This window comes from Chroicocephalus ridibundus, chromosome 2 (genome assembly GCF_963924245.1).
Source record: "Chroicocephalus ridibundus chromosome 2, bChrRid1.1, whole genome shotgun sequence".
Taxonomy (NCBI): Eukaryota; Metazoa; Chordata; class Aves; order Charadriiformes; family Laridae; genus Chroicocephalus; species Chroicocephalus ridibundus.
This window is the reverse complement of record NC_086285.1, coordinates 143,128,989-143,152,700: the sequence shown is the minus strand read 5'-3', so window position 1 is coordinate 143,152,700 and position 23,712 is coordinate 143,128,989. Positions and strand designations below refer to the sequence as shown.

Sequence of the window (23,712 nt, the reverse complement as noted above, 5' to 3'; positions counted from 1 at the left end):
GGAAGAGCTCCCACAAGCTGTAGGAGCCTGGCAGAGCTGCAATGACCAGTGTCAGCTGGGCAAGCGAGCCCTGAGCCCCCATGGCCAGGAAGCGCAGCCAGGGTCCATGAGCTGCCTTCAAACCAGGCCAGGACCGGAGAGGAGCAGGATTACAGCCAGGCAGCGCCTTCTTCACATCGCCCACAGCCGGCTGCTGAAGGGCCTGGGCCTCCCCTTCTTTGCCTGTTGACGCAATGGGGCTACGGGGACTCGTCTATCTCCGGAGCAGTTTCTAATTTGTTTATTGACAGTGACAAAAAGCCCATTTTTACTTCTGTCAGCAGAGTTGACGTGGCTGTAAACGAGCGGGCTGCTTTGCCTCCTGCATTATCAGCAAAATTGCCAGCTAAGCACTAACTCCTGGACCCTTTTGTGGCTGGTGCTCGGCACTGATGTATAGAGCAGAGCAGCAAAACAAGCTGCCTATTTACATTTTTCTATGCCAGGACTGGGAAAAATATGTTTTTAACCACTGAATTGTCCAAGTGCATAAACAGGGAATGTATGTGTATGCAGGTGGGTATATGGCCCCAGCAGACTATTTCATGGAAGTATATTTCTGATCATAATTGACCTAAAATAACTGGGCTTTTGGTAATGTCTAGCTGTTTTGCCTCAATTCATACTTTCTGAGTAAATCTCGTAAGATGTAGATGGCTGTGATAAGAAGCTGATGGCCCTGGCGTGATTTGCATGTTGTTCCATATAACAATACATATATATAACTTATACATATAACAATACGTTATAACAGCTTTAACTCAGATTATTGTAGGCATAACATTACAAAAGCAATATTTACTTGAGATAATTACGCGGAGATTGGTTTTAATTAGCTCCAGGACCTCACTTTCTCCATTGGAAACACCAGTTCTGGTGTTTTGTCCCTTTAACCTCCTCGCTTGGCACGGGGAGCAGGGACGGGACGGGGTGGAGTTACAGGCGGCTCGCAGGGGACAGGAGAAACAAGAAAGACATAAGAATAAGACATGCCAGAGACACAGCATGGAGGGGGCTGAAGCAAATAAGCATAAGCAAATTCATAATAACAAGTGAAACAGCGGTGTTTAAGGTCACTCAAAGGCAGGGGGAAGTTTTATATAACCTGTTATTTTGCAGTGTTTAATATATTTTTTCATCTGCCCTTCTCTGGCCTTGCAGATATGTACCTTTCACTTTTACTCCTCTCTCTAATATCAGAGCCTATTCCACACATGCTGCTTTGAAGTCCTTTTAAGACACATTTTCTGGCTTTTCTGGGACACTTGAAAGCTCGGCTGGAGTTCAATGCAGAGATTGTCATGAGCAGAAGTGGAAGGCTCTTCCTTTGGCTCCTGCCTCAAAATCATCCCCTCGGCAGCAAGCGGTGGCGGATTCTGATATGCAGCCGATGGATGGGATGGTTGAATGAGATCACGGTTTTGTTTGCTTTGAAGAAGCCTCAGCATTGAAACCCAGCGCTGGGGTTGCCGCTGGAAAGGCAGCTTTTGGGGCAGAGCTCGTTCCCGTGCCAGAGCAGGCAGCACACAGTGGGCTTGGCCCAGGGCGCTCCATGTGCTCGGTGGAGATTTGATGGCAAAGAGGTGATACAACATTCTGCAAAGTATTTGGGGAGCTCTGAGCGTTTCAGCCACAGTTCTCACAGGGCAGCCCCAACTCTCTGTGCTGCAATGGCATCACCTGAGTTAAATTGCCCCACCAATGCTTTTATCCTTCAGCCAAGGTGTTTTTGGAAAACAACAGCAAACTTCATCAAGAGACATTTCTCATGTGGTCCCAGACGTTTTTACCCTCCTCCCCCCAGCCCCCTCTATCCCAGGAGACATCGGTCTGGATGCAAAATTTCCCAGTGCCAAAGTTGGTCCTGTAGTCACTCTCTGTCCAAGAAAAAGCCTGTCTTTGTCTGACCTGACTTCTCTCAGCAGCCGAGTGTGGGAGTAACTGCACAGGATGGTGGTGGCCAGAGCTGCCTGGCAGCACCCATTCCCAGTGGCAGCCCTGTCCCTGTGGAGAGACTGCAGGGCTGGCATGTCTCTCCTGCTGGTGGACGTGCGGGCAGGGGGACACTTGGTGTTTTGCAGTACAGTGACAGGCAGGGATGTAATGTCCAGGATAGGCAGGTGCATATGGGGGAAATATCCTTAGAGAAGGCAAAAGAGTGGACTTGTGGGCTGAGGAGGGAAGAGGGGTTTGGGGCGACAGCCAAGCAACCCACAGCGACACGTCCAAGAGCAGCATGACAACTCCTTGTCCCTGGGGCGACGGGCCGGCATGGCAGAGCCTCTCCGTCTCCTCTTCCTGCGGCGGCGAGGAGGAGTTTCCTGTTACGCAGAGCTCAGCCTGGCAGCAGAGCGGCTGCTGCGTGATGGGTTTGATCCTAACCCGGCGCTTTGATGACAACAGGGCCATTTTGGATGCGGGCGGGCAGGCGGCACGGGAGTGCGGGAGCACTGCTGGGAGCAGCAGCTGGAGAGAGGATGGGGTGCCAGAAAACACCCTTCCTCCCTCCGCCCCCACGGCTTATAGAAGTGTGTCTTTTGTCCTGCTTTTTTACACGCTCCCAAAGATGCCGGCCGCGGTGAAATCACCCCTGCCAGCTCTCTGCCGCGTTTTGCGAGTGCAGCCCCCTGACCCAGGAGCCAGCCTGGCCTCAGCAGGGCTCCAGCACTGTCTCCGCCTTCCAAAATCATTTCTCTGGAGCTGTATCTCCTTTAAACCTGCATGCTCAGGCATGGGCAAAAGGGGAATTATCAGTTGCGTTGCTTCGTGCTGTTCCAGAGCCCTCCCATTTGGCCCGCGACGGGCCAGTGCAGCCTCCCAGCTGAATTAATGGGCACAGCCGGCTGCCTGGGGAGCAGCGCAAGCTCCTGCCACTGCCAGGAAAGGGCTTCACTGCGAGGCCTCCTTTTCTCTCCAGGTTACGAAAGAAATTTAAACTTTTCTAGCAGGTCACTGGCAAGACAATATTCTTAAGTCAATACTGCTCCGGGACTGAGCAAACAAGAGGGAGGTTGTTTAAAACATTTCTGTTCCAGGTTTGGCTCGAGTACAGCCTTCATTACATGTGCGTAAACCCAGTGAAAAACCACGTTTGATTAACAGCGTAGTTCATCGGGAGCATGCGTACCTGTGCCCGCTCAGAAATTAACCCTAAAAATAAATATTTTGGGAGCAAACCATGCAAGCGCCCGTGCTATGAGGCAGCAAGGGGGACCAGGCCACCGGAGGGGTTTCAGCACGTGCTTGGTGGGTTATTTTGAGAAAAGCATTTACGTCAGCGTCACCGGCCAAAGCAAACAGGGCAATTTCCCCTTTCCTTCAGCAAAAATCAATCCTTGGCAACAGGGGAGACAGGGAGCTGCAGCATCACCGGACTTTGGATGGGGATGTGAGCTTTGGGGCAGCTTTATGATTGCTTATAGCCTTTCTTTACTCTCTTAGGCAATGCCTTGGGGCCAGGAGGGGAACTGGACCCTACTGGCCCTTGGGCTAATGGTTACAAACACCCAGGGGCCGGGGGAGGTAACTTTTAAGCTGCCAGCGTGGCCACCCTGCTGGGAACCACCAGGTTTGTTTGCAGAGGTGGTTTGGCGGAGGAAAGTGCCCTTTTTGGGGTACCCAGACCCGCTGTCGGGAGCCCTGCAGGAAGGTGCTTGCTACTCCCAGCCTTGCTGGTGGCGTAGGTGCTCCCGCAGAGAGCTTAATTTGTGTGTTCCAGCAACTCCCAGTGCCCTTACTGGTCCCAGCTGCCTCCCAGCTGGGGAAGCAAGGGAGGGGGCAGCTCCCAGGAAGTCTCTGGGAGGGAAAAGGGGCTTTTCGCGCACAGCAGGCAGCTTATCTCGAGGGTTTGTCCCTGGCCATCCCCAGGGTTTCTGGCACTTCTGTCCCAGCTTGGCTGCGAGGGCACATGCTGGGGGGCTGCCTCCAGTCCCAAGGGGTGACTGGGGCTGAAGCCATGAGCTGGGATGGAGGAGACAAGTCCCCGGGATGTCTCAGAGCTGGGTTATAGGCTCATCAGTGACAAACCTACCCATCAGGCTGGGCGGTGTTGTATTATTTAGATGCACAAACCCTCTACTGGCTTCTATTCCTAAATTAAAATGACATCTTCCCTCAATAAATACATGTTTCCTTAAACTTTGCTTCAGAGTCCTTGTAACTAAGGAGATTTGGCCTGTTAGGATGTCCTGTGGAGAGGCGGCCGAGTTTCCCTGTTTCTTATCAGGGGCTCCAGATGGTTTCACTGTTCATCAGGAGGGACCGCAGATACACCATCTTCCCCCCAACCCGACACACGCACATACTTTTTCTTGCTGTTTACCACATCACGGGAGGCTTTTCACTTTGTGCCTGCAGTTTCTGCTGGTTTCACCCCGAGTGAAAAATTCAGCCTAAAATGCTCTTGAAGCAGATGCTCTCTGATGTAACCGGCGTTCAGCAGAATGGAGCTTGGCAGGAGCAACTTGTTCAGAAAAGTGTTTTTTCTCATGGAGGAATAAACCCAGGTGCAGAGTCACAAGTCAGAGTGTGAGGCACTGGAACAGGTTGCCCAGGGAAGCTGTGGATGCCCCATCCCTGGAAGTGTTCAAGGCCAGGCTGGATGGGGCTTTGAGCAGCCTGGTCTAGTGGGAGATGTCTCTGCCCATGGCGTGATGATCTCTCAAGGTCCCTTCCAACCCAAACCATTCTATGGTTCTATGATTGCTTATGGAATGGGACGGTTGGTGGTTCACCAAAGGTCCCTCGTTCACTCTAGGGGTGACTGCGGAGACCCCAGAGCTTCCTGGGGAAGCCCGTCAGGCTGCCTCGGCTGGGCACACACAGGTAGCCAAGCATGTGGCCACACACCCAGGGAGCCCATGGGTCAGACAGGAGTGTCAGTGGGTCTAGTCTCCAGAATGCAGACCTGCAGGTCCCAGTCACGTATGCACCGTGGGTCTCTTGAGCCTTTGTCACACAGGGAAAAGCTTGAAGATGGCGACATCCGGGACTGTAGGCACTTTTCTCAAGAAATGCCAGGTTTGCTGGGACAAGGGAATCTGTTGATTCTTGGGTAAGGTCTGAATACAAAACCGTGTGAGAAGGTGTCATCACAGGGCAAGTGTCCCTGCCACGTCAGCTTTGGGTCCCTCACCCTTGCCCCAGCTCAGTGCTGTCAGGCTGCAACAAGAACGCTCTGCCTTTTATGCAAAAAAAACAGCCAAAAGAGCTGTTGGACCTGAGCTGTGCTTCACTCCGGCACCTCTGGGCCCTGCTTTCCCCACTGTCCCGGGCGCCTTTTCACAGGCCTGGCTCCTCCACTTGTTCCTCTCCTCACCTGGTGCCGCCAGCATCGTCCTGGCCCCGCGGGGCAGCAAACCCCGCCAGGACTCCTTGCTGACCAACAACCCTTCGAGCCGCTGGCCCATTTAGATCCATCTCAGCGCCGTTGCACGGACGGCGTGAGGGGACAGGGCTCGTTCCCAGCTGTGAGCTGATTCCTGGGGGTGGGCAGGCGCCCGCAGAGCTGGTTCCCCATCCTTGCAGGCTGCTGTTGTACCGTCCTTGAGCTGAGAGACTGACAAGGGGTGTGAAAAGCAGGTAGGATTTTGCACTCCAGCAAATACACAGGCACAGAATGCGAAAACATCCACCTCCTCTAATTATACGCTGTTGTTTCCAGTAAGGCTTTTATACCCGCCGGCGGCATGACAATGACTAGAGGGGTTTTAAGCTTCCCAGATTCTCTAACTGCTGCTTCCACCTGCTGCACCCATTTCCAGCTCTCCCAGTTAAAGCAGCTGCCACCGAGCGCTGGAGAGAAAAGGGAAGCGGAGAGAGATAAAAGCCTCGGGAAACAAAAGCCATTCCCCAGAGGGGATCAACTCCTTTCTGCTCCTCCCTCTAGATACACTTAAATGCGTCTGCTATTTAATTGCATCTTTTAAGAGTCCCATCCCTTCCCCGGTAATGGTTGCTGAGGCTACAGCGTGTCCCTTGATGGCAAAGGATGGGGACAGGGGAGGGCTGGGCCGGAGGAGCCAAGAGCGCCGGGTGGCACCAGCAGGAGAGGCTCCGTTACCGCATGGTCTCTTTTGGCTCGACATCTGGTGAGCATGGGCAATGAATGTTATTATTTCCAAGAAGCGTGTCATCGAAGCACGGCCCTGCATTTATTCATGCTGTCAGAAATAAGCCACTGGGGAGCAGCGCGAGCTGCAGACAGCAGAAGAGGCTGAGGAAGCTGCGGTTTGCTCGCAGGATTTGGGGTGAGGAAGCAAAACCTCCCCGCGGACGGCAGCCGCCCCTCCGTGACACCAGCCTGTGTAACAGGGGTGTCGCAGCTGCCAACCAGACAGCATCGCCGCGGGGTGCTGCTCCTGCTGCTGCCAGACCAGATGGTCCTGATCCACAGGTCTCGGATCCAGCTCTTTCCCGTCACAAATCCCCGGGACCCATCACGGCATCTCCAGCCTTCAGAGGAACTCAGTGTTTCGCCTTCCAAACAGCCTATTGCCGGGCCCTCTGCAAATCCAGAGGCAGGATGCCATCTAAGAGAAATAACAGGCCATAACATCGGCGTTGCTCAGGAATGAGAGCTGCAGCTGCCTCTGCAAACCCGGCAGCCATATTCTCACTCTCTTTTGGGTTTTTTGGTCATTTTGGGTTGGTTTTTTGGTTTTTTTTGTTTTTTTTTTTTGAACACTGTAATCATGTCTACACAGAGGAATTTGCCAGGCTTGGTCTCCATCCCCATGGAGAGGGACGTCTCCCTGTCCCACGGGTTTGGGATGCTGCGGGGGGAACCTCTGCACTGAGGTTGGTTCCCCCGTGACCCAACCCACCTCCGCATGGCAATCCCGATGGAAAACACTGCCTGCACGTCTGTCCCATCAGGTGTCTGACCACGCGGTAATATTTTACAGTGTCTGTAGAGAGAACTACTGCACACCAGGCACAGAGGGGCGACTTTGGTGTTTTTAACGGTGAAGCTCAGATCTTTATATCCACACACACACACGCAAAAAGAAGGAAAAGGTTGAAAATGGGAAATGCAGCCTTTTCCTTCCCAGGAAAAAGTGCACTCTCTCTCCAACTGTGACACAAACAGAAACTTATTACTGAGTGTATGTTTTGAGGAGAAACGAACACCTGAGAGGTCCCTCTCCCGGCATCACCTCTGCTCCGACCTCCCAGGATAATGCGATAAATACTGAGCTTTCAGCACAACTGTTATTAAACATACGGATACCAGCCTAACTCCTGCCTCCCCTTGCCAAGATTTCCAGGGGGCTGGCTCTCTGCAGGCCCAGGTGGACCTGGGAACAAAGGGGCGATGGGAATGGCTGGCGCAGGTGGGGTGGCAGCCTGGGGCTGTGTCCCAAAGCCGGCGCCCGGATCCATCCTCCGAGAGGCTGCAGAGGGAGATGACGGCCCCCACAGTGCTCCAGCAGCTCCGTGGAGCTGGATTCCGGGGAAAGCGTGGCACGTGAAAGAGCAAAATCCATCCATCCCAGCTTGGCTGTCCGCAGTGGGGCATGGCTGGGAAGGGGGATCAAGCCAGGCTCCGGGAGACACCGGTCTGTTTGCTGAGGAGCTGGGCTGCCGCAGCTCTTCTTGTCCCAGGGATCAGGCAAAGCCAAAAGCAAATATCTCCGTTCAGCATTTGCGGGAAGAACTGGAGACTTCTTTTTTTTTGCATGATTCGAAGGGGATTATTTCCCCGCAGTTGTAAACCGGGGCGAAAAGGTCACGGACACCGTGGGGTTACGGGTCGTTTTCTTCATTCCAGTTTCTTCCATAGTGCGTGAGCCTTTCTGGCACCCTGACGCACAGAGCTGTGAAATGGAAGTTCAGTAACTGCTGTAATAGCCGGTGCTTATGCAAAGAAAAAAACAAAAAGGAAACCGCCTAGGTCTGTCTCTTAATTGTTGCGTGTTTTCCAGGCGTAACTGCGTTTGTGCTACGGCAAACGTTTCCGCTCTGCTTTTGATACCACGAACGCCACAGGTTGTGAGGAGATTGTCCGGTGCGGGCTCAGCTTTCACAGGTGAAAAAAAAAAAAAAGAACAATTCTGAACATTCAAAGGGAAACTCTCAACGTCGGCTGACGCGGTGCTGCCTCCCGATCTCCGCGGAGCCACCAAGCTGCAGAGCTGTTCCACCGGTGAGCTCTGAACATCGAATATTTCCTAATTAACCCCAAGGGCTGCCTCACCTCTCCCCAGCTGCCAGGCTGACAGCTGCTCCTGCTGTGACGGAGGTCACCCGGGAAAACTAGGGGGGTGACAATTCCGGGGTAGCACCAGTCGGTTGGTAAAGCAGCCTGGATCAGCGGGGGATGCAGATGGTCAGGGCTCTGGACCATCAAGGGCTGCTGAGGCTCTACCAGGACAAGACGAAAACCTTTGTCTTACAGAGAGGCAAACGTGTCTCCTGTGGGGTTTCCTAGGGAATGTCCCTCAGGCTCCGGGATCCCCAGCCCGAGCTGTGGATCCAGGTCCCCGCCGTGGGCAGGGGAGCGCAGAGCCACCCCACCACTCCTGCCCGCGGGGGCCGGCAGCAGCTCGACTGTCCTGCCTGCAGGGCGACATCCTCAGGACAGCGAGGACGGTGGCTTTTCCAAGCCAGCTGTTGCAGGTGTCACCAGTCTGCTGCGGCGTGGTAAGAGTCACACGAGGAAGCTGGGCGTGCAGGGGTGGAGGTGGTATGTAGGCAACAAAGGAGGTAAAGCTGGAGGAAGCCAGTGCTCAAAGAGCGGTTTGTCTGGAGGTGTCTTGGTTTCATTCCTTCTTCCTTTTAGACACACACGGAAGCTGGGACGTCATGCTTTTAAACTGATTTCCACTACTGTGTTTGGGTTTTCATTCTTCTCACCAAAGAACCTGTGCTGCAAAGAACCCGAGGCATGCCTTGGCACGCAATTCATACCCAGCTTGGCAGCATTCTCCTGGAAGGCCACCTCCCCTCGGCCTCTGGCCCGCCAGCCTGCGTCTCCCTCATTTTCCGGGGAAGCAGGGAGAGGCAGCAGCTGCCCCAGCACACAGCCCCGCTGCCAGGCCCGCAGGCAGGGCAGCACCAGCTGAATCATAGAGTGGCTTGGGTTGGAAGGGACCTTGAGAGATCATCATGTCCAACCCCCCTGCCATGGGCAGGGACACCTCCCACTAGACCAGGTTGCTCAAAGCCCCATCCAGCCTGGCCTTGAACACTTCCAGGGATGGGGCATCCACAGCTTCCCTGGGCAACCTGTTCCAGTGTCTCCACCCTTACAGTAAAGAATTTCTTCCCAATATCCGATCTAAATCTCCCCTCTTTCAGTTCAAAACCTCTTCCCCTCATCCTGTCGCTCCACTCCCTGATCAAGAGTCCCTCCCCTTCTTTCCTGTAGGCCCCCTTTAGGTACTGGAAGGCTGCTATAAGGTCTCCCTGGAGCCTTCTCTTCTCCAGGCTGAACAACCCCAACTCTCTCAGCCTGTTCTCATAGCAGAGGTGCTCCAGCCCTATGATCATTTTTGGGGCCCTCCTCTGGACCCGCTCCAACAGGTCCATGTCTTTCCTGTGCTGAGGACTCCAGAGCTGGACGCAGTACTCCACGTGGGGTCTCACCAGAGCGGAGCAGAGGGGGAGAATCACCTCCCTCGACCTGCTGGCCATGCTTCTTCTGATGCAGCCCAGGATGCGGTTCGCCTTTTGGGCTGCGAGCGCAGCCAGAATGAAGGTGGTGGAGCAAAGTAGGAGGCACAGGAGAGAGGGAGAGGGGATTAGTGCTTTTAAATGGTCGAAAGGTACAGAAGAGAAGAGCGTGATACTGGGATCCTGTCTAGAGAAAAGAAGAGACATAGGGGAATGAAGGAGACCGTTTTTGAGAGGTTTGATAGTTGCCTCCTTCCACCATCCCAGGTTTCTTGTGATTTTGATAGGAGTGTATGGCAGTGCCACCCTCCCCTGGTCACCTGCTGCTCAGACACTCGCTTTCAGGCGGACAACAAAGAGGACCCCCCATGAGTGGGCTCGGATGCCATCGCCGCGCTGCCCGCATTGCTGCAGTCCCACGGGCAGGCTGGAATTCTGCGCCTCCTGCCAGCTGCACTTCCCACCTCTGCTACGATTTACCCCCGCCACAAACCCACCCCTACCATTAAAATGGATGCTGTGGTAAAATATAAATCAATCAAGTCCTCATTGGTAAATGAAACCTGAGAATTTTAAACATATTATTGAAATTACTGTGCCGTGCCTGTATATACAATTATTTGCAGAATTTATTATTTTGGCATCTGGCCCCTAAGATACTCAGCAATGAGCAACCATCTCATGCCATTAATTGCGATTATCCAGAACCATATCCCCCCCAATGCCACACCGACTGCAAAATCCCTTTCTTACGCTTGTCCTGACGGAGCTTCTCTGGAACTGCAGAGCCAGCAGCAGCCTCCTGCCCTGCTCTGAAACCTCCCATGTTCATGGAAGGAAAAGCGCGTTGTAGGCTTTGGTCAACTGATTTAATGAGTGTAAAAAAACCTTCTCCAATCCTCGACAATTTTTTATTGCTCAGCGGGACAGATATGAGACTTTGAAATGCTACGTGAGTACAACATTTTGAAACTCGAAGGACGCTCATCACATGAACAACACATTGTAGCTGCATATTAATTTTAAAAAAGGAAAAACATTCAGTTGGAACTACAGTCACAAGAGCTATTTCTTGAACAAATATCAAGCAATAGGAGAACAAAGCGCAGTCAACCTGTTTCAAGTGTTCATTGGACAGCAAGAATGAAGAAAAGCTTCTATGAATTCCTGGAGCTTTTGACTCCTGTAATTATTTCCTAAATCATTTACAGTGCCTATGTTAGCCATATTAACATTTTAGATAAATGACCTGGAAAAATAAAACACAACAGAGTAGTGTGTGCACTGAGGAGAAAGAGGGGGACAAGTGACTGAACTGTTTTGACAGGACATTTTTAGATTAATTTGTCATTTATCTGTAACAACGGTTGCCTTTAACAGTAGTTCCTGCAAAGTGCAGGGTCATTAATGCTTTCACATGATGTTCTGAGCAGCAGATAATTAAAGGCACATCTAAAGCAATCACAAAGCACGATTTTTGCACGGAAAGGTGTACCTGGTTAGCAAAAGCATTGAGAACAGGGTACAGAGTGCGAGCCCCCATGCGGAAACCTCTCCATTTCTGCTGGTACCAGACTAACTAAAAACTACACGTCTGTGTCTACAGATGGCACAATCGCATCTTCATTTTTCTTGCTGACATTCCCTGGTCTACTTGGGTCTGGTTACTATGTTTTAGTTATTCTGACTGAAGTTGATCATAAACCAGCCTATTCTGGAGAAGGTATGTTTGAAGTGCGGTTCCGTTCCCTAGAATAACTTCACGACTATGAACACATCAACAGAATTCACAGAGAGGAAAAGCTTGTGCCTGTTACCGTTGACAATGATGCACAGCACTATTGCTGGAAAACGGCAGTCAGAACAGACCTGTATTTGGGTAATTCATTCGGGTCATACTTTCTCATTCATGGACCGCAGCAACTTCCTACACCCCTTCAGTCACATCAGTCATCTTGAATAAATATGGTCACATGAGAAAGCTTATATTTCCTCCTGCACACTGACATTTCAGTGGGACTTGTAAGATTTGGGAGGTTTAATTAAGTTTAGCTAAGCTATGCAAAGACGTCAACCAAAGAAATACACGGACATCACGTGAGCCTGATGTTGCCTTGCAAATGTCCTACTGCAGACCCTTTTTCAGATGGGTCCTTTGCTTAGTTTAAAGTTTTGGCACCCAGTAGATCACAGACAAGAAATATGACAGAAACCTCACAACTAATGAAGACATACCGTCATGGTACTCAGTAGAAATATGAATTTTGGCTGTTTTAACAGATCCAGAACCTAATGTACACTTTAATGACTACATTCACTACACAGGCAACAACCTTAATTTTATTTATCGTGGACATTTCACTCTGTTGGAAGCTTTGTATTCACACCTTTTTTGAGGCATAGCGTGCACCAACAAACTAAGAATTGTGCACATAAGCAGACAAAAGTAAGGAAAGCATGACATGGAAATGCCCACGCTAAACTGCATGTTAATAAATGATTTTCTTGCTGAAAATCAACTCTTCAGTTATCTATCTGCCTTGTTACAGCCTCACTGGCAGACACAGCCTATCAGTTAATAGCAACTATTTTGGACTAGCAAGCTACATGGCTTTTGCAGCACCAAAAGCAAATGCATTAGAGCAACAGTGACCCTGAGATTTACGTCCATTTTACTGTAAGCTTCATAATATGATATGATATGGTATCAACAAGACAACATGTTCCTCTTTATGAAGCAAGAAACACCTGAAATTCAGTGCTGCTTCAGCTCAGATAAGCATGTCCGCATTGGAAATCTGCTAGGTCCAACTAATCATGTCCTCAGTCTCTGTTTCGGAATAAGCATGATAACCTCAACTTACATTTTTATGGTGGTTTTGCTGGTTAAAGTCCCTTGTTGAATCATCTAAAGACGAGTAACAGCTATAAAAACAGCAAACACTATTCATGTTTAACCATTTACTGAAAAGTACAGTTTTAAAAAGGTAGGGAGACTTTTCAGAGATACAAATGGGAGGTAGGCACCTCACTTTAAGGTGTTTTGAAGGCCATTTGTAATCTCCCATAACACTTAATAAGTGGCACTTGAATAATTATTAACTTGTCTAAATTCCAAAAATATGATGACGATAAAGTGATTATGGTCTCTGCGTTATATCTAAAGATAATAAAGCCAGAAAATTAAGAGAGACGGAGGTACCTGAGCATATATAGGCACCTGTGAAAACACTTCTAAAAGAATAAGAACAATTGCTTCTATTTCACTCGTGTGGAAACAGCAGTGAAGAATTACTGTATTTCGCTGGGCATCTCGCATCAGCTGACCAAAGATCAGGAACAAACCCCAAATGCCTATCACCATCTCCCCTGCTCTATCATAACCAGCCTGTTTTTCTGCATCGCTGTAACACTACTGTATCTCAAACACAAGGAAACTTAGTCATGTGTAGTCCACACCCAAGAAAAACAACAATAAACTCCAAGAGAAGACACAAAACCATACAATGCTATGACACAATAAAGAACAGTTAAAATTTCAAGTTATAGTCGCTGTAAATAAGTGATCTTTAAAAAGCCCTCCTGAAATATTAACTTAATTGAGAACAAATCATGTGCTGTGTAGAACTGGAAATATTTTTGCTAAACATTATACCTCAAAATAAATTGAAAAAATAAAGAAAAAAGATTTAAGGAATTATCAGAAAACTTAAAGAGTTGGCAACCTCTGCTGCCAACTGGAACTCTCAAATTATTGCCTCAAAGTGGGAGGTCCATATCTTACCAAAAGCCATTAAATAATTTTGATCTTATTCTAATAATAACAACAGTAAGTTTACTTCTGTCTTATTTTCACGTACCTTTCCTTTTAAGGGCCTATGGCTTAGTGTTCACAAATTTAAAAAAGATTTGTAAATATACAAAAATAAAGCTTAATAGTACATAATATAAAAAATGATACATTTCAAAACCATTACATTATTATTATCAAAAAGTGCACTACAATTAATCTGCAGGTCTTTGATCTTGGACATAATTTCCATGATTAACTCCTCAACAAAGTTTTTCATCTTCTTAATTAAATGAGAAATCTTTCATCCACCAAGGTCTTGGATGCCAAATTCTTCTGCCCAAGTGTATTACGAATAAACCTAAATATCTAAGAACATTTTAGAAAAAATGCATTAACAAATAAATACTTAAACCAGTATGTTTTAGTACCTAACATAACAACTTCATATTCTCTTTCAATTGGAAATGACACGAGTGAATTAGATGCTTAACTCCCTTCAGCATTTCTGAAACACTTTCCAGTGTCTTTCCATCCTGAAATATGCCATAATTATGTGTGATTAATTTTAACAGATATTTGTGTTTTTTATGGAAAGTTATTCATGACAGGCATGTGAATAAAATTAATTTCTCACAAGCCTATTTGACAAAAAAAAATCAAAAATCTATTTTATAAGCTCTGAGTATAATCTTCTGTCACTGCGTACTGCTAACTTACTGCTTTAATTATCTAGTTAACTATATAAGCTTCCATACTAACCCACATTTTTAAAATACTACTTTGTTTTTAAATGGAAATTTACCTCTTGTTGCAAATATGTTAGAATAGCTGCTAAAACAAAACTTTGGGAAGCCAGATCCACAATGGAGAAAAACAGGATATCGAAGATGAGCAGCGTTGTCTCATTGCCGTAATAGAGAACATCACTGAAAGAGTGTCCTTCATCTACAGAAAGAAGACAATTTTTGAAAAATGATTATTTCTGTGAGGTGCACGTTTGGGGAGTTCATCAGTCCACACTAAGAAAGCTGGTAAGAAAAAGGAAAGTCAGAGTAGGAGCTAGTTCTGGCATTCCATGGCATCATAAGAGCTAGTTATGTCATTCTATTTAAGGAAAAGAATAACTTTTTCACTTATGAAATGGCTTTATACCAACGGAACACAACAGGAAAAGCCCATGTGCTACACGCAACTTTATTCACTCCTGAAATCTCAATCAGATTGTTTAAAAAAGGCTGCTTTGAACAAGAAGCAGATGTAACTTCCTTGTCACTGAATTTTTTAGCAAGTGTTAACTCTGGCCCCAACTCAACAAAATAACAAAAACATATGCTTAATGCCTCACTTAGGAGGAGGTTCAGAGCTTAACATTTCCTCTGTTCATTGGTTAACGGTTTTCCAGAAAATAGGTCTTATAAGCTTAAAATACCTTTTTCATAGCCAAAGTAGTCTAGACCACTTGTCCACTTCTTTATTTTATCAAAAAGCACTGCTTTCAAAAGAGAAAAGAACACTTAAAATCAACAATTACAGAAAATAGATTCTTTTCCCTCTTTCTCCTTTTTCTGAAAAATGTCTAATGCAAGTTTTATTGGAAACAGCACATTTTCTTTACAAATTCGGTATGTCCTACTGCCAAGAAATCGTGATTTGTATCTAAACTTTTGGGAACCACGGCAGTCTAAACCATCAAACAATGTATTTATATGAATGCTTATGATTATGAACTTTGAAATGACGGCAGTCGAAAGACCAAACCTTTGTTGAATACTGCACGATTTGGAGACATCACATCATGCTTATACATTTAATTCTAACTCAGGCATTGCAGAGCTGACAATATTTATGGGCGGGCAGACCTGGGGTTTAGAACAGGGTTTTGGAATGACTGATATTGCAAGGTGTGGAATCACAGGCTGAGGCTGAAGAAAGTCCTAGTTATTGTTTAAATTTACTGGCTATCTGGCAACATTTATTACTAAAGATAGTGCTTCGCCATGGCAGGGGAGGAGAGCCCAAGCCTTTAATGAATTAGGTGTAGCTCAGACATGTAGACTGAGCAAAAATATCAGACTACAACCATGGCTAGTTTGAAAGCATGTGCTGCTTTCCTGATGATATAGCAAGGTTTCAGATTCCAATTAGACTTCAGCTTTTGCAGCCCCGGTGTCATAGAGCTGGAAAAGTTCTGCACAGCTCGGTGATGCAATCTGCGAATTGCTATTATATAAGAATAATGACATATTTAGGATGTGTAATGGTCATCTGGTAACATAAGGTTTAGAGTTTCTGAACAGCGAGGCTGGAGAGCCAAGTACTTGAAGGCCTCAAAATGAGGGCTTGCATCGTCTTGGATCACTAGTTAATGTTTAGTTTTCATGCAGGTGATGGCCATATCTATGGTTAGGGTAGAATGAGGGTCTGAACTAAGGTTTTCAAAGATAATTTTCGATGGATTGTGTACAGCTCAGGGACTGAGGAAGCAGACTGGTATCGGGCCCAAGTTCACAGCTCATATTTTGCTGTGATATGTGTGGATACTGGTCCCCAGACGGCATCTGTTAATAGGAGGAGAACAGGACTCAGGGTTTCAGAACCTTGGAAGGGGAGGAAGTGGCAGACCTAACACTGGATGAGGATTCCAGCGAGGCAGGTATTGGTCATCTGGCAGTAATTATGAATAGGTTAAGGTTTTTAGAGCCTTGGTGTTTCACAGCGTCAATCTTCCAGGAATTACGGTTTAGGAACCTATGTTGAAGGTTGAGATATGGTCAATAACATTCACTAAATCTATTTTTAACACATGTACTGGTCACTTGGAAATACTTATGGCTAGGTTTTGCATGGGCTTAGGATTCAGGATGATGCATTGGAGAACCCAAGTCTGACTGATTTTGCATAGCTCCAGGGACCAGAATCAGAACTGGTGCCATCCCTGTTTCTGCCAGAACACTCATTTTTGCTGTAGGTATTGGCAATGCTTAAAAAGCTTCAAAATAAAATATTCAAGAACCCAAATTACTTAGTGGAGTCTGCAAAGATGAGTGGTGTATTAACATCAAGTATTCCACTAAAATATCCTCACTGTGATCAATATCCTCTTTAAAGAAATTGTCTTTCTGTACTTTTAGTTGTTTCATAAGAAATTTGGTTCTATAATAAAAAAATAGCATGGAGCTATTTAAATCTCATGGGTCTTCTTTCCATTTACAAAGTGGATATTGGATCTAGAGAGCAAGGCAAAGCAGCCCTTCATAAACACATGCACATCTCTACACAGTATCCTTTCAGTTGCCTAAAAGAAAAAACTTTGCAGTCGAGTGACAAATTATAAACAGGATTTTTATAACCTGAAGAACTTCTCTTCAATACCTCCCTCACAAGCGGCCATTTAATGACCTCTCCTGTAAAGTCCAGTTTAGATCGTAAATCCTGAGAAAGAAATCTACACAGAAACCTACATCCTTATAACAGTAGAAACACCAAATCACAAATCTTTTTACCATTATAAAAAATACTTTTCTCCATTGGTTCCATGAACTCCATGCCAAGAATCCGCTCAAGCAGCAACTTATCTTTAACAATATAATCCATTTCTTTATGAACCTATAAGAAAAGGAAAAACAATACTTCTTGTTTTATGATTTCAAAGAAAAATTGCTTGTTACAAAGTGAAGCACAGCTACTTAGACCTTTATGAATGACAAAAAGCATCAATCTGTTCCATAAGTAAGTAAGAACATAATAAAAAAGGATTTGTCATTTTTAAAAGCAGGCTGCACTATTGGACAGTACTCCAATTATTTTTTTTTTTTGAATGAAGCACTGTTCCAGTTGCCATAAAGTCCTTAACAATAAGTCTTTAAGCACATATGCTTAAAGTGAAATTACAGTCTTTCAGATTTACAATTTTTAGTCTCTACTTACTATCCTTACATTTTCCTTAATATTAATGTCAATATACATACGTGATCAATAAAAGAACTGAGAAATTTGTTCATGGTGTTGTATGCCCTCGTGCTTTGTTCAAAAGTATTTGCAGATGAGTCCAAAAGCCTAGCAGGACCACGTTTCTGAAATACAACATCACCGTGACTTCAGCGGAAAAATTGCACATTTTAAATAACGTTTACAAAATACAAATATCTCACTTACTCTTGTTAGGCTTTCATGAATCCTGTCATAGTGAAGTCGCATTTTTCTTGAAATGGAAATCTGAAATGTCTGGCCATCTGTGTTTGGTAACAAACCTCTCTGACTACATAGGTTTTCCTATACAATTAAAACAATTGTAAATGAACATTATTAGTGCCATTCATAGACCCAAAGAAGTCAAAAGTTTTTCATTTCCTCTCTTACATATGCATATAGTACTTCATATCTCTAAATATTTGAATCCACCACACTCTTGGTGCTATTATAGAAAGATTTTCTTAGGACATGAAATCCTGACCCCTACTGTCACAAAGTCATATTCCTCTCACTTGTGTTCAGTTCATTAACTTCTAATACATCTTTTGACATACACTCTGAAGCCCTTTCCTGTGTGCTTGTCATTTATTCTGTACTTGTTCTGCTTTTTTTGTGCTTTGGATTCCTGACTTTTTCCATACGTTTCTTCAGGTCAAATTTAATAAATCTGAAAAACCCCAAGAAAACAGAAAATTTGACATCTCCATAGGGAAAAAACTGCTTTTCCCCAAATTATATTAAAATAAGCAATAAGGAAAAAAATTATAGGAACACACAAGTCAAAAATATTATTAAAAACATTTCAATTTTGAGATTTAATTTTCACACGAATACGTTTTTTTCTGTCCACTTATCACTGAAATAGCAATATCCTTCGTCTAAGGCACTTTCTTCCTACCTGTCCCTACAATCATGCAAGGCGTCACGAAATTTAGTGCAAAGTGCTCCAATCTTGTTTTAGACATTTTACATTTGTCTGATCTTGCAGCAAAGATGCGACAAACTAGAAAAAATACTTATTCAAATTAACTTCTGTAAAGAACAGGTTATATCACCACAGGAGAAGAGCTGGAATAAAAGAATTTATTGGAAGAGTAGATAATTATTTATTAGGAGTTTTCAGATTTGTCTCCTTAAGAAAGCTTTTTGGTGTGCATCTTTTTTAATGTGGCCATGAGCTTACAAAATGCTTCAATACCAAAAACAGTGTTCTTAAATACATGAAAAAACTTTTTTGAAAACCAGGAACTTTATATCTACATAATCTGAAGAAGTAACAGAGAAGAAGAGATAGTGAAGAAGAAGAAAGACAAAGAGCTGGTTAAAAGAACTACTGAGTCATATATTTACACACCAACAGCTGGTATCTTTTAAGTATCATAACTCGGTGCAATGTAATGCACAAGTACAGATCCATAATGCAAAGGTGTGGGGTTTTTTTATAAAATAAATAATCAGAGCAGGTGTAAACTTTGATACTTTTACTTACTGCTTCTCTCTTTAGGTTCATATTCATTTCTTCCATATTGGTATCTGCATGTCCATGCACAGAGCGACCATGGATATAATAACCAAAGCAGCTGTGTGACAAGAGAAACACTGAAATCTAATAGAGATGGGGGAAGAGAAGAATACTTTAATTAAACATTATCATTTTATTTTTGAACTTTTGAATTCACAGTGGAGATTGGCAAGACCAGCCCTTCTACACATACAAAGTAGGCAGGTACCAAAATAATTATAGCAGAAAAGTATTTAATAATTCTTTTACTGATTAGTTTTATCTATGTTTAACTAGAAACACACACCAGCTTCAGGTTTAGTTTACCAATGTCAAGGATCACTGCTTAATTCACAGAGCCAAAAAATTAAAGCAAAGTTATTATTAGCTTTTATTTTGATTCAAAAGATGTTGCTGTGATACATAATACATATGCATGATTTCAGCTGAACTCCTAGGATACTGTATTTAATATAATTTAATTCAATATGATACAATGCTTACATATCACATGAACTAACTCTGTCTCCTCTCTCTCTCTTTCTCTCCTCTCTCCTGTCTCCCAGATTAACTCTCTCTACAACCCATGCACTACATGGGTCCTTCCTGGAAGAGGAATAACCAAGGCTGGAAAGGCTGATAAAAGGGATTGATTTCTACGTTTTTAAAAAGTTCTGGACAAATGAGCTAATCCAACCTGTTCTGACTGCACCCTTCTTCAGTTAAAAAGAAATTCCTGCAGTACAAAACTTCAAGATCCATATTTAAACTAGAGAAAGGGAAGTAGTTCAGATGTAAGTAAGTGAAAATGCATGGAAAAGGTGATAACTGTCCAAGAGGGACAGCCATGAAGTTTAGTGGTTGAGGGACAACCACAAAGTTTAGTGGTTGAGGGACAACCACAAGATAGGAGCAGAAATGGAACATAAACATATTAAATAAAACCAAGACAGCTGTGTCTGTAAGACAAAAGTACTAAAATGCAAACCAGTAGACAGAAAGGCAGCAAATGGTTCCACACCTAATTTTTGTCACAATTTGTTACTTTTTAATTCTGTCTGAGCATATGTAACCAATTTAATTCAAAAAACAGCCCAAAAATCACACATCCAGAACATACGGATACCTATGGTTCCAGAATCTTTTTCCTATTAAAGTTTAACTGAAACCTTCTTGTAAATTGCACAAATAAAGTGAGCTGAAAGAAACATTGACTTTGGTTGTTAGCTACTAAACTCTGATGAAATAAAATTAATAAATACTATTGAATATTCTTAAAACTCTCTTATTTATTATGCTATTAAAATGCCACTGTACAAATGAGACAAAGAAATACTTACATTGCTCATGCAGCACAAATCAACAAATTGGCTTATCTTATCTTCAACAAATCTTTCATAAATCACAGAAAAAAATATAATCTGAAATAAATCAACCAAATTTTCTTTTATTAGTTCATCAGATTTGACTTTATTAAGCAATTAACTTCACAGTTTAACACACACAAATTACAGACTTCTGTAGTGGCCACCGTTGCATTGGACACTATGAAATGGGACTGACATCCTTCCTCTAAGAAGTAAAGTTGTAGCAATAACCTGCTTTTCATTTTAGAGATGCTTCAAAGTTGTTTAAAAAAACCCAGAGTAGTTGCATAAATTCACATCTTTGAGACATTTAAAATTCTGACTACAAAGTAAGTTGTCTCATACCTCAGAAGATTAATTTTTAGTTCTAAAGGTGCACCATGCTAAAGCAGCTAAAAGTCTACATCAAGCAAAACAGTTAAGAATATACTCAACGCTGTGATGCGTAGTATGGATGTCCCAGTGATATACTCTAGCTTCCAATAACCAGCCTGAAAATGATAATTCAGTATGTCATGTGTTTCACGTACCTGTAAGAAGGCAATGGCTAGCCAGAGTGCAGCAGACACACCAAATCTTAAAATGCGGCTCCAAGGAGCTATGTAACCCTCACTGCTTCTTGAAAGACTGGAAGAAGAGTCCATTAAAGCCAGGTTTGAAAATCCCACCACCTGAAGAGATAAGAAGGTCAATGTAGCAACATGAGGCAATGAATAGTGTTAATTGTGGCCCTGTTGTTTCCATCATAACAGGAAGTAAGAAGAAAAAATTAGGAAAAATTGGCCTGGGAATAGTAGGATGTTCACTATGATAGAGCCTAATTGTGTGATCCAGTGTTATTACTGAGAAACATATTAAAAACATAAACTGTACGTATATGTTGATACATAAATTCAAAAATTTATGCAGCTAAATCTCAAGAAAAATCAACACTGATTTTTATTGAAAAACTCCAAAAGATTCTACTGTTAGAGTGCATATTATTTTGATATTATTTCTGCCAAATATCAGCTTTTTGGTCCTATATATTCCAGTGTTAAAACAAATATTTAATCTGTTTTGAAACTGTAAGAAATTGATTTTTTGTTTATATTGGACAGAAATGTATTTCCCTCCACTATCTTTATGACTGAACCTATTTGAAACAAACAATCTGGAAAAGTTACCAAATAAAAATTATGAGAGAAACACTACATCTTGAAACATTTAAGAAGTGAAAATTTTGTGAACATCATTCAGAAGTGAAGTTGCACCAGAAACATATTTGTGGTGGGTTGACCCCCACCTCAGCAGGATGGGGAACAGGAAGAACAAAAGCAAAAAAACTTGTGGATCAAGATAAAGACAATTTTATAAGCAAAAAAAAGGGAACGAGAAGGTGAAGAAAACCTCCACATTAAGTGATGAAAAGGCAATCATTAACTACCTCCCACAAGTAGACCGATGCCCAACCAATCCCCAGAAAGTCCTTTCCTTCCATTTTTATTGCTGAGCATGATGCTATATGGTATGGAATACCCTTTTGGTCAGTTGGAGTTAGCTGTCCTGGTTGTGGTCCCCTCCTCAGCTTCTTGTGCGGCCCCAGCCCGCTCGCCGGGGGCCTTGACACTGTTTAAGCGCTGTTCAGCAACAGCCAAAACATCAGTGCGTTATCAGCCCTGTTTTAGCTGCAAATCCAAAACACAGCACCCTGTGGGCTGCTATGAAGAAAATGAACTCCATCCCAGCCAGACCCAGTACAATACTGACAAGCTCAGTGTTGCTGCCATGTCACCAACACTGCCACAGCGACCAGTGCCAGCCAGCGGCTGCTTTGGCGCCAGGCGTGAGGCCTGAGGGGAAGGAGACTCCTTCTCCTACACTTTCCAACTTCCTCCAACTAGTACTTTTCCAGGCTTGTTTTCTACTACTGTACAGCCTGTCACCATCATCAGTAAGAACTGAAAAGTCAACTTTATCAAAACTGCTAGCCCAAGAAGACAGGTTTTGAGCAATACAGAAGTTCCCCCTTGTAGACAGCGGCGGATTGCCATGTCTACCCCGTGCATTACACTTCTAGGGAAATGCCATTCCAAACAGTGAAAGTTACAAAGATTATCTGAGGTTTTCACAAATACCAATTTTGGCCTATTTAGGTATCTTTCATGACTTCCTCCATCATCAGTGGCAAGAAAGGGATGCTTCAGAGGGAAATTCATAGCAGGAGTTATAGAGCAAGTTGTTAATCACTCTCTACTAAAAGCAACCTCTTCCTTCTTCTAGTAATACCAGGAGCCTACGAGGACTAACCTGAGGAGATCAATTAGTTTGGGGAATATGTGCTCTCTTTTCTCCCATTCCTTCCTTGTAACGCTGCACCTAAGTTGGTCCTGGCCTGTATTTACCAACAGCAAAAATACTTATGTAGTGAATGAGGAAAGTTTGGGGTTTTTTGCCACATTTAATTTAAAATAAAAATAGGAAATTTGAAAACAGAAACATAAAAATGAAGAGAAGTATTAAAAATATGTAAAAGAACCTCACATAAACAACTATAAGCTACATATTTTAAGAATACTTCCCAAAATAAAAGTACTTACCAAACGACAGAAGCAACAACCCAAAATGTTTTTAGAAAGCTAAAGCACAATTTCTCACCTATCCCTCACGTATCTCACGTATCACGTAATTGCAGGCATACTGACTTGCGTCATGCCATCAGGAACAGAACTGGCACATTTCATTTCCTGCTTTATAAAAGGTCACTATAGCAAATTAGCAGGAAGGACGCTCAGTTCAGATAAATATGAAACCAGAAATAAAGCTTTAGACTGTGACAGGAAGCAGCCAGTACACAAATAAAGAATTGAGTGTGTACACAGATTTATCAGTCTCTTAAGCCATTTAGGGTAACTCATCACCTTAAAAAACCCCAAACAAAACTAACAAAGACCTCTAGGTAATTAAAGGTTGGTTTTGGTTATTTTTTTAAGCCACCCTTAATGAAATATTGCAATAACCTATACATACATACGTACGTATAAATTAAAAAATGTATTACAATAATTATTTTACTAAGTTACATGTTTTCAAGTGAACTTGAAGGTCATCCGCTATTACCACAGAGGATGCAAGGATTAAAAAACAGATCCTTGTGTTGCACTCTGGTTGTGAATCATAAGAAATTAATAACACGAACAATAATAATTCTAGTAATACCTCCAGAAAAAAAAGAACGGCAAGCACTTGAAAGAGGGGATTTATCTTCCTCACTGTCTGAATTTCATTCCATTCATTTGCTATAAAATATGTCCTCCATATGCTCACAGGTGCAGCAGCACTTTTAATAACACCTTCACCTAAAAAGGACACATACGATAAAGCTCTGAAATTTAACACATCAGAGTAACATCCGAATTTAACCAAAGCTGTTTATACAAACGAGC

At 44.0% G+C, this 23,712-nt stretch overlaps 1 protein-coding gene across 2 annotated transcripts in view; it reads right to left on the bottom strand.

Annotated features, from left to right (window-relative positions):
* Nucleotides 1-10,353: 10,353 nt before the first annotated feature.
* TMEM67 (transmembrane protein 67) overlaps nt 10,354-23,712 on the bottom strand; it is a 36,684-nt gene continuing 23,325 nt past the window's right edge. For both annotated transcript variants that reach the window (XM_063327193.1, XM_063327194.1), the window contains 9 exons: nt 23,486-23,625; nt 20,818-20,958; nt 20,261-20,341; nt 18,909-19,025; nt 17,603-17,719; nt 17,416-17,520; nt 16,951-17,053; nt 14,250-14,392; nt 10,354-13,813 (listed from right to left, as the gene is read on the bottom strand). In XM_063327193.1, the coding sequence (XP_063183263.1) occupies nt 13,733-13,813; nt 14,250-14,392; nt 16,951-17,053; nt 17,416-17,520; nt 17,603-17,719; nt 18,909-19,025; nt 20,261-20,341; nt 20,818-20,958; nt 23,486-23,625 (1,028 nt within the window). In that variant the 3' untranslated portion in view covers nt 10,354-13,732. The remainder of the gene's footprint in view (nt 13,814-14,249; nt 14,393-16,950; nt 17,054-17,415; nt 17,521-17,602; nt 17,720-18,908; nt 19,026-20,260; nt 20,342-20,817; nt 20,959-23,485; nt 23,626-23,712) is intronic.